The 13395-nt window shown below is 38.4% G+C and overlaps 1 protein-coding gene across 5 annotated transcripts in view; it reads left to right on the top strand.

Moving 5' to 3' along the window:
- daam2 (dishevelled associated activator of morphogenesis 2) overlaps positions 1 to 13395 on the top strand; it is a 90228-nt gene that overhangs the window by 70840 nt on the left and 5993 nt on the right. For 3 of the 5 annotated variants that reach the window (XM_084097256.1, XM_084097257.1, XM_084097255.1), the window contains 13 exons: positions 478 to 536; positions 612 to 796; positions 1012 to 1323; positions 2491 to 2598; positions 2977 to 3006; positions 5095 to 5201; positions 6518 to 6602; positions 6711 to 6817; positions 7835 to 7923; positions 9577 to 9745; positions 10208 to 10315; positions 10411 to 10471; positions 10898 to 11029. In XM_084097256.1, the coding sequence (XP_083953382.1) occupies positions 478 to 536; positions 612 to 796; positions 1012 to 1323; positions 2491 to 2598; positions 2977 to 3006; positions 5095 to 5201; positions 6518 to 6602; positions 6711 to 6817; positions 7835 to 7923; positions 9577 to 9745; positions 10208 to 10315; positions 10411 to 10471; positions 10898 to 11029 (1552 nt within the window). The remainder of the gene's footprint in view (positions 1 to 477; positions 537 to 611; positions 797 to 1011; positions 1324 to 2490; positions 2599 to 2976; positions 3007 to 5094; positions 5202 to 6517; positions 6603 to 6710; positions 6818 to 7834; positions 7924 to 9576; positions 9746 to 10207; positions 10316 to 10410; positions 10472 to 10897; positions 11030 to 13395) is intronic. The other 2 variants (XM_084097259.1, XM_084097258.1) reach the window with 1 other exon arrangement.

Genomic DNA, 13395 nt, shown 5'->3' with positions numbered 1-13395 from the left:
TGGATGCAACCAATGAAGACAACTTCAAAATTAATCAATTCTAACCACTTGCTTCGTAACCAGTTGATTGGAAAGGAAACTGACGAACCATAATTCGGCACTTCCTATTGCTATTGAAAGAAGGTGGTATATATAATAAAGGGTGAGGGGACATTCTCATTCTTGAGAGTATTTTAATGGGAAAAATATTATATACACAGAAGATTAATCTGTCTGTTTGATCTGCTAAAACTTTATGACTACACTTGGATATAGATCCAATCATTAAAGCTAGAAGACATTTATTAAACACAGAAAACTCCAATTTTGCTCTCATGGGGTCTTTAATATTGGCTTCCACTTTTGCTAACACCGTTGATAAATAACAAGAAGCAGTTAAAACTGATAAATGGCTGAGGTAAGTGTGGGCTAAATGAATTTTATAACCCTATGCATTTGAGTGCAACATAATTACACTAGTTTTATTTCTGTCTACAGGCTTGTCAATGAGAATGAAGTCAAACAGTGGCGAGACCAAGCAGAAAAGTTCAGAAAAGGTAACAGTGCAACACTGACTTGCATAGCTGACCCTGAGTTAACTTATGTAACGATAATGCATGTCTGTTTTTTAGAGCATGTAGAGCTGGTGGCTCGGCTGGAGAGGAAAGAAAGGGAGTGTGAAACCAAGACACAAGAGAAGGAGGATATGATGAAGACACTCAACAAGATGAAGGACAAACTGCAGAAGGAAGGAGTGGAGTTGCGCTCTGCCAGGGAGCAAGTATTAGACCTGTCCTCCCGCATTAGCGACATTTCAGTGAGTTCACCATCTGTTACTTCCTTAGTGTGTTGTATGCATTTGTAAGTATAGCCGTTGCATATTAACATTAGAACTTCCATGTTGATGTTGCTTCTTATGTTGTTTAGTTAGAGATGCTTAAGGAGTTGGTTAAGCATGAGTTAGGTGTGATGGTTTATACTTTCCAGCAAATTTGTCTAACATTTTATTCATATGATTTGATTATCTTTTAGAGTGACGTTCCTTTTCCTGCTCCTCCTCTGCTCCCTGGGAGTCCAATGGCTCCGCCTCCACCACCTATGATGATGGGTGGCTTCCCTCCTCCTCCTCCTCCTCCACCTATTGCTTTCTCCAGCCCCCCACCACCACCTCCTCCACCTCCCCCGGGGGGTCCTCCACCCCCGCCCGGTGCCCCACCAATCTTTTCTGGGATTCTGCCTCCACCTGGACCTGCTTCCATTAGTTCCACAACCAGCCTGCAGACAAAGAGCATCCCCCAACCTTCACAACCACTCAAATCCTTTAACTGGTCCAAACTGGGAGAGGTGAGTCAGTCATGAAGCATTTGATTGTTTTGGTACTTGCACTATTACCATTCCTTATACTTAGGGTTAATGGTACATAATAGGGGTGTAAACGGTACACAGAAGTCACGGTTCGGTACGTACCTCGGTTTTGGGGTCACGGCTCAATATGAGTCTGGTAAACAGTAAAAATCACAATAAAAATCAACAAATTCCCAATGCTAGGCTTCTTTTCATATTTTGAACAGACAGTAGTGCAGATTACAGTTTGTTCCACCTAAAGGCATTTAGTCCCCCCTGAGGTAGTTGGTACAGTACACCTTTAGTGTATTAAGCAGTAAACCGAATGCACTCTTGCATAGGTTATATTTTTTGTAGGGTTGATAAAAAACAAAAGGTATTTGGTCACAATCAGCTACAAAACTGAAAAGCGTCTCTTGTGTTATAAAAGTACAAAATAAATTGAATAATGAAAAATAAAACTTGTGCAGAGATTGGTTTTCGTGGCGTTTCGTGGCCTTTTTCAAGAAATCACAGAAAGGTGAGCGAGAAGGAGAAAAAGAGTCATCTAGCGAGTAAACTGCGCCTTCCCTTTTCCAGGACACACATATTTCATCACTGGACTGTAGTGAGACTTCCACGACACAAATCCGCACAATGCCGAAAGATTGTCTCTCATTATAACAGCGGAAACAACTTAAAATACTTCGTCAACTATGGCATTAATTTTGGTCATGCAGATAAGAGTAAGACATCCTTCGAAACTGTAGGGTCTATTTTTATTTGTGTACACTCACAATAAAAACAAAACATTGTGCTCTGTAAAATAAAGAAAACAAACAGGATGCCGCTTTCTGCCGTCCTGGTTTCCTATCCGTGAAGTTTGTGGAGTTTTGTTCTAGCAAGCTCTTGCGTGGGTTGGTGCGTAGATTGTCTTCTTCTGCTCTTTTTCCTGTTGTGTTAGTTAGCAAACAGCGTTGCATTAGTGTGCGCGCCCCCTTCTGGATTGGAGTGTGGATCACCTGTGACCAACTGTATTCGTCGTCTGACTGTATGCACTGAACCGTGACGGTTCGGGACGAATACATGTACCCTTACACCCCTAATACAAAATATTTTAAACTTTATTTAATAACTTAAATTATCTGAGACTAACGCTCCTTTGCTGATTATCTTCTATGTTTGCAGAACAAGATCACTGGTACCATCTGGTATGAGATTGATGACAGAAGGCCCTTTAAGGTTCTTGACCTGAAGGACATTGAGAAGATGTTTTCAGCTTATCAGAGGCAGCAAGTATGCAAGAGTTGCTTCTCATATTTATGGAATGATCTTCCGGAATGACAGCTTTTTGGAACCTCAGGCTTTACAGCAGTTGTTCTTTGCTGGATGGCATGTAATAGATGCCTTAATGCTTTAAGCATGAAGTAGCGTTTTAGTGCATTTAGAGCAGATATGCTCTCAGGCCAAATATCAACAAAATCAAAGAGTGATTTTAAACACAATAATCATGATTTCTTCAATGTTTTGATGTTTTGTGAGCGATTCTGAGGCCTGTGAGAATGTTTGCTGTAGTCAGCTCTGGCTGATTCTTCTGCTGCTTGAGTTGTTAACTTCTGCATGTTTTCCCGATGTTTTTGTTCTTTCTCTGTTGCTGTACCTCTGCCTGGCCAGGAGCTGCTCACTAACCAATCCTTCAAGCAGGTGAGTGGTTGCTCCGATTAAACCTACTATACTGCCAGAACCTTTAGCCCAGCACACTGCACACCTTTAAGGGCTGTTTACACCTGGTATTAAGATGCGTTTTGGTCAATCGGATCACAAGTGAACAACGCTAAATACAGGTGTAAACAGGGTCTAAAATAGTTTGAGCTTGTCCATTTTCGACCACTTCCAGAGGTAGTCAAAAACGCATTTGACCGGATTGCTTTCATAGTGTAAACGCTCATGTGGTCGAATGTGTTCGAACAGCCTCAAAAAAGTCCATCTACTGACCTAATGCGTGAACATTATGGAAAGCGTGCTAGCCAGACGGGATATAAACTTTGTCAGCTGAAGACCAAAGTTTGGTTTTAAAAACGTACCAAGCACAATGTTCTCTCACCATTCCTGATTTCTAACACACTCTCACAGCGTTCAGCTGGTCTTGCAGCTGTCAGAGCAGAAACGAAAGCTGATTCTCTCTGTATGTTTTTTCGTTGTCTCCTTTCACGTTCATATGTAAATTGCGTCATTTAGATTGAAAGGTCTGAAAAAGCCCATATATTTACCCACCTATAGACCCTCCCTTTGAAGAAATCAGAACAGAAGTAGTTGAAAGTGGACAAAAAAGATGGATTAAAACACCCGATTTAAACGGGTATGTGCCTCCCTCGTCTACTTGTGATTCGATCGACCAAAACGCATCTTAAAGGGATACTTCACCGATTAGCATTAAGCTTTGTATCAGAAACCCGGTAGTATTTTCGAGTGACCGTGCTTCCCTCCCTCATGTTCCCCTGAAACGAGAGATTTCTGTATTGTGTGTCTGGAAAAAAAAACTCTGATGACGCAAAAATCATAATTTAGCTCATCAGAGGCTCTTTTGTCCAGAGGCGAGAGACTCCAGCCAGTAGGAGGAGCTCGTCCCGCATGTCTTCAACCCGCCCATAGGGGGATCTCACGATAAAACGCCGTCTTTTCAGTTTCGAGTCGACTAGTAGCCTAGTTGTGTCATTTCTTCCATTACTGCCCTCTGTAACCGGTAGGCGTGGCTTGGCCGTGTCCTCGTAGGGCAGCGAAGCAAGTGCATTCTGGGAGTTGTTGTCTTTCATCCACATGAGCCAAAAATACATTTTCTGGCTTTTCTCAGTCTAGAAGGCACCAACTTCTAAAATAATTTCACATTTCTACTACATAAATGACCCAATTTAAATACATTCATCTTATCAGCAGTGAAATATCCCTTTAATACCAGGTGTAAAAATGGCCTAAGAGCGCATTGAATTACATGTATCTTTTACATCTATCTTGGCCACTGTCGCCAGAGGAAATCTGTATTAATATGACAGTTGGTTGAAAAGTCGGAATTAAAATCTTAAAGGAATAGGGACTTTGACGGCCTCTGATCACTGTATAATTTGGATGTACGGAAAGAAGCATGAAAATTCTTCTGAAGTTTGGAACAACGTGAGGCCAGAAAATGAATTTTTGATTGAGCTTTTCCTTTAAGTCTTTCAGGGATCTTGCAATAGTAAAATCGTTCTTCTTGAATGCCTAGAGTGAATAATTGGTGCATAATTATGAGAATCAGTTAAACGACTTTGATAGCACAGTGTAATTGGCTCAATGACTGTAATTAGCACAATAAGCTAATTATTGAACATTATTACACAGATGTCAAAACTGTAGATGAGGCATGTTTTGGGCAGAAATGACCTTCCACCTAGCCTGCATTCTTCATGTTAGTGCTTAGAGAGATTTGTGTGTTAGAAGTGTGCTTTCTTTGGACCACTGTGGAGTTACATGACCCGTGTAACCTCATCGAACATTCACAGCACAGGAAACGGTCTGGACCTATAAATAGATGTAAATGTTCTCGCTGAAACAGCCAAGCTTCTTTCAAGCATCTGTGGTTCTTCAGCTGCATGATAATTTCTGACACACTGTTCTGAATACTGGCCTTTTGAGAGACAAATGGAAAGTTACACATATATACTGTGTTTTATTCTCACTATAATTATTTTATACATTCATTATTATAAAGAGGATCCAAACAGCCATGATGATAGTGGGTTTTCTCCTCTTCTGCAGAAAGAGACGGGATCAATGGATGACCTTTATCTAAGCTCACGCAAAGTCAAAGAGCTGTCAGTCATCGACGGCCGGAGGGCCCAGAACTGTGTCATCCTGCTTTCCAAGTACGTACTTGTCCCTGATTTAGCACGGTTAGCATTTTGTTAATGGCTATTCTGGATAACAGATGCTATGCTTATTCCGATCTTTTACCACAACTTGGCTGCAAGTTAGAATTTCTAGGTCTAGTTTCACAGACAGGGTTTAGTTTAAGCCAGGATTAGGCTTTAGTTCCATTAAGACATTTATGTAGCTTTTATAAAAGTACCTTAGAAAAAAAAACATTACCTGTGTGAATCTTGATACAAAACAATGGCACTGGCATTTAAAGATATGCAAGTGCAAAATGCTTTAAGTTAAAACGGCTCAAACATGCATTTTAGTCTTGGACTAGATTTAAGCCTTGTCTGAGAAACCGTGGGACTACAATACAAATTGTTTGAGCAACTTAATTTTTTACAGTAATCAACTTAAAATTTTAACTTTGAATTCAAAAATTCAACTTTGTGTTTGTTACCAATTATTAAGTTCTTCTAACTCAATAGTTTGTTAGTTGAACATAATTTAATTTGAAGTTGTCGTAACTTAAAAAAAGATGCAAACAGTTATTTATTTTTTGTTGAGCCAACACATTATTTGTATGTTGTTGAGATGTTACTTTATAGTAGGAGATGGTGTACTGATATGTTCTGTGACCCATTGCATAAAATGTTTAGACTAGTCTTACTAGTCGTTTTTGTTGTAACTTATTTTAGTTACATAAAAAAATAGATTTTTCTAATTTGAATCCGAAAACGAAGACAGATTGCCACTTGGCTAACTGATAGTTGGTCAGACTAGTTCTTTAAATTCATTATAAAATCAAAATTGACAATTCTTAATGGAATACTGGATTAGCGTTTATTATAAATGATTTATTCGTGAACATCATGGGTTTTCTTTTTCAATTAACGTAATCTTACTTCAAAGAAAAGGTGAATTAATGTAGCCAAATCCAGGAGTTGATTTCAAAAAATTGAAAGATTATTGACTGAACATTTAACTTTTTTCAGCAAAGACATTCAGAGGTTTTTTTTGAGCTTAAAGAAAAAAACAAATGTAAGTTTTGAATTGTGCCAGTGCAATGGAGAAACAAGCTAGCTAGTGCAATTCATAATGACTTAATGAGGCCAGGAATAGATTGATCGTGTTCTGTGATGTGGACAGATTTTTATTGATCACAACTAAAGGGAAGGAAGATTGATTGTACATTGATTGTTAGGCCATACCTAACCTTTTATGTCACATCATAGGATGATTTGACATACTATTGGTGTTTTTACTTTCTTATGTTAAATATGAACAATTTACAGAATTAAGAAAGCCCTTTCTGTTCATACAGGTTAAAAATGAGCAATGAAGAGATAAAAAGAGCCATTCTAGAGATGGATGAGAGGGAAGAGCTGGCTAAAGACATGTTAGAACAGGTGAGTGCTTTGTTGGATTTGTCATTAAAAAAAAAAACGTTTTTGATTAGTACATTTAATGCTTGTGAGTAAACACTCTGTATGTGTAAATGTATTGTACATTCACAGCTGCTGAAGTTTATTCCTGAGAAAAGTGATATTGACCTTCTGGAGGAACACAAACATGAGCTTGAGCGAATGGCCCGGGCCGACCGCTTCCTGTTTGAGATGAGCAGGTACTGCTAAATGATTGAAGCTTAGATGATAAGTGAGCACAATGGTTTTAAAAAAAAATATTATTTTTTTTAGAATAATACTTTTTTAGTGATTTTAGAATAATACAAATGAAAGTTCTTTATCAGAAGATTTATTATTGAATTGCATAAATGACAAAGCAGGCAAACAACCCAAGTTTAGCAGTGATTTTTAGTTGATTTTGTGATTTATTTATTTTTTTTTAGTGATTTTTTTTCCAGCATATTTCACCTCCAAAGAAACTGACCACTACAAAAATCTGTGGTGTCTAGAATTCCCCAAATTCTCTGTTCAATCTCACATCACATAATACCATGGGAGATCCATCATTTATCAGAAAATCTATGCAACATGCACGTATAAACGACACTGACATTTTGCAAAGCAACAACCTGCAAAGTCGTATATGTTTCCTACATAAGTTAAGGTAACTTGGACTTACATAGTTAGTACATACATAACAGGATTGGGTTTTTTTTTGTTTTGTTTTTTAAATATAATGTGTTGACGATTTTTTTTGTCATGACATTAACTCTTTCCTCGCCATTGACGGAATTTTCTGGCAATCTATGTTTTCACTATTATAAGTACAATTTTTTTTTACGGAATCTTCAGATCAAAACACAGGAAAATAAGCAGCAAAAACAAGTGATAGAAGCATTGCTTATGCACATGTAAAATAATGCGATCATCAAACATTAATATATGGAGCTTTCTTTAAATGACGAGGAAAGAGTTAAGAACCTCACCCCACCACCACCCCTATATCTCCTTACTGTAATCTGGACACAAATCTAAGTCTCATTACCGTATTGCAAAAACAAAAGCTATTATTATATAATAATATGATTATTTATCATTGTATTGCAATATTTTTTATGTAATACAATTAAATGCCATTGAAAAATTTGTTTCCATTTTGGGATGAAATGTGACCCTGTATGGGATTCACCCCAGTGGCTGAAGCTGAATGATTTTGACTATTTTCTCTCCACCAGAATCGACCACTATCAACAGAGGCTCCAGTCTCTTTTCTTCAAAAAGAAGTTTGCCGAGCGTCTAGCGGAGACGAAGCCCAAGGTTGAAGGTTGGTAGGTTTAGTGTGATGCCACTGGAGGTGTTTCTTTGCAGAAACTGCCCTGTAAATATGGGAGAAGTGAATATGAGAGCGTGAGTCAGGTCTGGTGTGTTTGTGAGTGTGTGGCTCTTCTACTTGAATTTATCTCCAGTTCAAATAAAGAGCACTGTTTCCACGGAGGCTGTTTTGGAAAGCTGGCACATGTTGAGAGGGGAGAGTCGTTCTCATAAACACTGCTTTTTTTCTTCAAAGAGTTTCAAGCTTTTCATGAAAGAGTCGTGGCGTGCATGTGCTTACAAAGTACTTTGGATGAACATAAGCCAGCCCAAATTTTGGTTCAAGACCTCTCTCTTTTAGCTATCCTTAAAGGGACAGTTCACCCCAAAACTAATATAGTGTCCTCATTTAACCACCATCACGTCATTCTCTGTGGAACACAGGAGATGTTTTGAACAATGTTCACGGATTCCATATTGTGATTGACAGCCATACAATGAACGAAATTTAAATTGAATTGATATTTACTGAAAAGATCACTTGACATATTGGTTATCCTCAAATTTATCAGTACACACACTCACCTCTAATATTGTCAAATAAAAACTTTAATGGATGCTAAAATCCCATAGTTTCCCTGACTTGACAATGTCATGCCATGTCTACAAAACACAAGCAACAAGACTAGGTTGATAGCAGTGTCTAATTAAGCTTTATAGAGAGGAGAGTTTGGGCACCAACCACACAGACAAAACAAATCAACCACTCTGGCCCATCCTTGCACATTAAAATGTGTCAACAGGAAGGCATTTTGAATGTTTTAACATCCAGGCAAAGGAAGTCTAACTTTGGCTAAGATCCTCCGGGAAAACTTTCTTTTTTTTTGTGGGAAACTGGCGGCGGGAAAATTGTGGAGAAGCATCAAAGTTGCATGCTCTTTCTTGTTCCCGCTGGAGCGACTGCTGTTATGCAGCTCTATGATGGGAATTGTGAGGCAAAACTGGAGTTGAGACTAGTTCACACACTCACAAAAACATAGTGAGGTTAAACATCAGTTTAGTACCAGTATTGTTCAATAATTTCACACTAGGCTGCGTATGGATTCAGTTGTGTAAACCAGAACTGAGAAAAGCAAGAGGTAGAGTTCGATTTTCTTCAAAAACGTCTTTGTTGATTCATTTTGACATTTCTTTGGGTTCTGATCTTGTATAATGAATCGCATTGAGTCTTAGATGATTCCGTCATCCAGCTCATTACTAGACCCAGACTAAACCTGCTGACTTATTCCACATTTTCTGCACTTTCTGTGGAATGGAATTACATGTGGTAAAATGAGTTGAAGGTACTACATTCTTATTGGTAGTTGAAAGCATAATCAAATTAGCCAAAATATTTAAGAAACAACACATAAGTTTGGGAATGTATACAAATTTTCTGAACGACACGACATTCCAATTATGCACAAATCTGAAAAATGTCAGTAAAAAATGTCAGTAACCAAACAGTTGATTGTCCCAATTATTATTATTTTTTTTTCATAATATGGAAGTCAATGGGGTCCATCAACTGTTTGGTTACCCATATTCTTGTGTTCAGCAATATGTTTCAGTAATATATGTAGATATCAGTTACATTTTTTGATACATTTCCTCATTTCTTTTCTAGCTATTCTGTGTGCGTCGCGTGAGGTGATGAGAAGCAAGCGTCTGACACAGGTTCTGGAAGTGGTTTTGGCATTCGGGAACTTCATGAACAAAGGACAGAGGGGCAACGCATATGGTTTCAAAGTGTCCAGCCTCAACAAGATCGTGGATACAAAGTCAAGTATAGACAGGTCAGAGGTCAATGAAGAGGTTCTATTTTTAATTTGTTCAACTTTTTCAATCAAAGCATCTTTTGGCCTTTTCACTGCTACCTTTGACAATTAATTTTACTGAACTGAACTATGAATTGTTAAAAAAAATTAGTTGTCACATTTACATTTACATTTATGCATTTGGCAGACGCTTTTATCCAAAGCAACTTACATTGCATTTCAAGGGACACGTTTACATTCTTATCAGTTCTTGCTTTCCCTGGGAATCAAACCCATGACCTTGATTTTTTTTTTTTTTTTTTTTTTTGTCCTGTTTTGTAATACAATATTTAACTGCATTTCTGTTTTCAAATAAATTTTACAGAATAAATTGCATTAAGAAGATTTGAAGTGAATGGATTAATAACACTGGTATATTTGTTTCTTATTTCATTGCTTTAATCTTGAAATAAATCATTATTCTATTTGCATTTTCAACAGGAACATCACCATGTTGCATTACCTGATCATGATCTTTGAGAAGAATTACCCTGACATCCTCAATATTCAACAGGACTTGTTCAGTGTACCAGAAGCTGCCAAAGTCAAGTGAGTCCCATATATTGTTTGTGGTGTGCTTAGGCTGTTTTGTGGATCAGTGTATGGTTCGAGACAGTTTTTGTCTTACTGTTACTTTCCCACAGTCTGGCTGAGCTGGAGAAGGAAGTGTTCAGCATCAGGAACGGCCTGAAAGCTCTGGAGGCGGTGAGGCATCCATCATTTATTCCTGTCAACAGTTAAAAATGTTCTCATCAGAGACACCCCTCAAGCATAGCTGACATACTCTTTATTTAATATTTTACTATTAGCTACCTAATGTTTTTCTGTTAGCGAAGAATCTTCTAGACATGGAAAAATATGATGCTCAAAACTAGTGGTTGACCGATATTGATTTTTTTTGATTGCCGATATCTTAGAGAGCAGGGTGGCTGATATAAAGCCGAAATATTTATCATTTATATTTATTTTACTTAATATTTAATAAACTAGGAATAAATAATTTGAAAATTAAATCAATGAAAAAATATTGCCTCCTGAATAAGTAGGAATTTCCCAGGAGGACAATTTAAAATTTATTTATTTTCATCATTCATTAAAAAGATATATAAAAAAATTGTCTGTTTACATCAGGAGTTACGATACCAGCAGAGCCAAGCGTGTGATCGGGGAGACAAGTTTGTCCCAGTGGTCAGTGACTTCATCACAGTCGCTAGCTTCAGCTTCTCTGAACTCGAGGAACTGCTCAATGAAGCCAAAGATAAGGTAACATATTCTCTTAATAATTCAGTCACAATAACCTCCAACCTTAAATATCCAACCTAATAATGCTTTTCCTCATCTCCATTCCAAAAGAAAGGGATTCATTTTAGCCAGATACAATCGCACAAAGGAGTTCCTTGGCAGAGAGAGAGAGAGAAAACAAAAGGCCTGGATTTTCCTTCAGTGCCTAGGGCTGAAAATGTTTTCTCCAACATGAGCTCAGAGTTATTGTTGAGAGCAGAACAGGGTCTTTGAGTGGGTCACAGGAGAGGATTGTAGAGTGGAGCTTGGCGTTTTCAGGATGGGCCCAGCAGGCCTTCCCAACCCCCTTCTCCATCGTTTAGAGCCCTGCCAACCCTGTGCATGGACCGGGGCCTGATATCTTAGAAGGATGAAGGAACAGGGAGTGAGAGAGAAAGAAAGAAAGAAAAAGACTGAGAGAAAAGAGAAGGCTTTGTATACTCTTCCTGGCTCGGCATGATGACTTAAACATCCCGGGGAATCCCGGCAGCCGGTCCTAAATTTCTCAGGGCTTTTTCTCCAGGGGTTTGAGGAGATTTATTTCTTTTGAAATGTGGCTTGGTCTCATCCCCACCCCCACTATGGTATGTCCCCAACTCTCAAGTACATGAAAGAGAAGCATTCTGACAACCATTGGGAATACTTTGAAGATGTGTGCATGTGAGTGTGTTAGCAATCTATTTTGTGGTGGTGGAAAGTGTGAGTAGGGATGTGTTTTGGTCACCGGGCAGACTGACTTCCGAACTCCATTCCCCATAACTGAACCGTCGCTTTAACCTTTTCCACCATTCTCCAAGTTATTTATTTAGTAATGCCATAAACGTTTGGAGAGACTTCATGAGAAATGGCTGACCCTGAAGCTCTATGAGCTGAGGACACAAAGGCCTCCCTGTGCTTTCCAGACAGATCTACCTCTTCCTGCTTCACTCCAAGGGTCAGAATTCAGTCTCCTGTAAGAAATCCTGTCCCCTGAGGTGGGTTAAAATTAACACAAACACTACGGCTGAGAACAAGGGAGGAGTATTGTCAACACTAGGATGCTGAAGATCTGATAACTTGTGCAGGAGTTGTTGAGACTATCACCACCTGAAGCTACCAGTTATTACTACAAGTTTCTTTCCATAGTCTGTAGATGCAGATCGACAGCTAAATGCTGTGGTGTGAGCCGGTTAAAGCTCAGTGGTGGAAACCAGAATTATTGATTCAGTTTCACGATTAAGTTAAGTCGTCACATTTATTTATATATTGCTTTATACAAAACAGATTGTTTCCAAGCAGGTCTTAATGTTGTAAAATTAATAAATTATGAAACTAATTAAATTTCAGTCACAAAGCAGCTCTAATAGAGTCATTAATTCTGCTCAAAAACTGTCAGTTGCAAAGTTCAATGAATATGAAACAAGTTCAATTTAGCTAAAAACGGCTCTGCAGAAGGTAACAGTGTCATTCAGCTCTATTCAGTTCAATTTTGATTCAATTCAGTTTAATAACAGTCAGTGTTGCAAAGTTAGTGTCATTATCCAGCTCAGTTCGGTTCAAATTTACTTCTCATTCAGTGCCAGTGCAGTTAAATCAGTAATATTACTAAACAGTAACTGTCCCCATAAAGGCTGACTCGTTTTGCCTACTGTGGCTTCATTGAGCTGTGGAGACGGAGACAAAGACCTTGGCCAGAATCACAATGAGAGAGATGACAGCTAGAACTGAGATTAATGAGTTCCCCATGGCAAATCTACTGTGGATGAAGGCTTGGTATATACTCTCTTGGCAGACAGATCTTCAAATGGCTTTTGGATCAAGGGTCTTTGACACCTTGATATGCCAAACCACACTAAAAGTGGATAGCCTTTTTGGGTATGTACATTTAGTTCTCCACAAAAGTTCAGCCACAGCATCTGTATGCAATTCAGTTATGTAGCTCAGGCAGTAACTTATTAAGTCAAGATCGAAACAGCTTTGGAATGTTTGTTCCAAAACTCTAAAGCATCCTAATGACTGCTGTATCAGTTCTGAACAATCATTGCAAGCTTATGGCCCAATGCAATGATTTTGTCATTTCTGGGCACTCACAGTGAACAGGATTTATCTCCCTGTCTTGGCATCCATGAGTATGTTTTGATGGCAAATGTAGCAGGGATTGACATTGAATTGGATTGAATATGTAGGATGGTGGAGTATAGTGCCTATGAGATGTATATGAGATGTCTATGAGATGTTTAAGAGATGTCTATTAGATGTTTAAGAGATGTCTTTGAGATGTCTATGATATGTTAATGAGATGTCTAGCTGATGTCTAGGATATGTCTTGGAGATGTCTATGAAATGTCCATGAGATGTCCATGAGATGT

The sequence above is a fragment of the Abramis brama genome (assembly GCF_963993115.1).
Source record: "Abramis brama genome assembly, chromosome: 21".
NCBI lineage: Eukaryota > Metazoa > Chordata > Actinopteri > Cypriniformes > Leuciscidae > Abramis > Abramis brama.
This window is presented reverse-complemented; position numbering and strand designations above follow the sequence as displayed.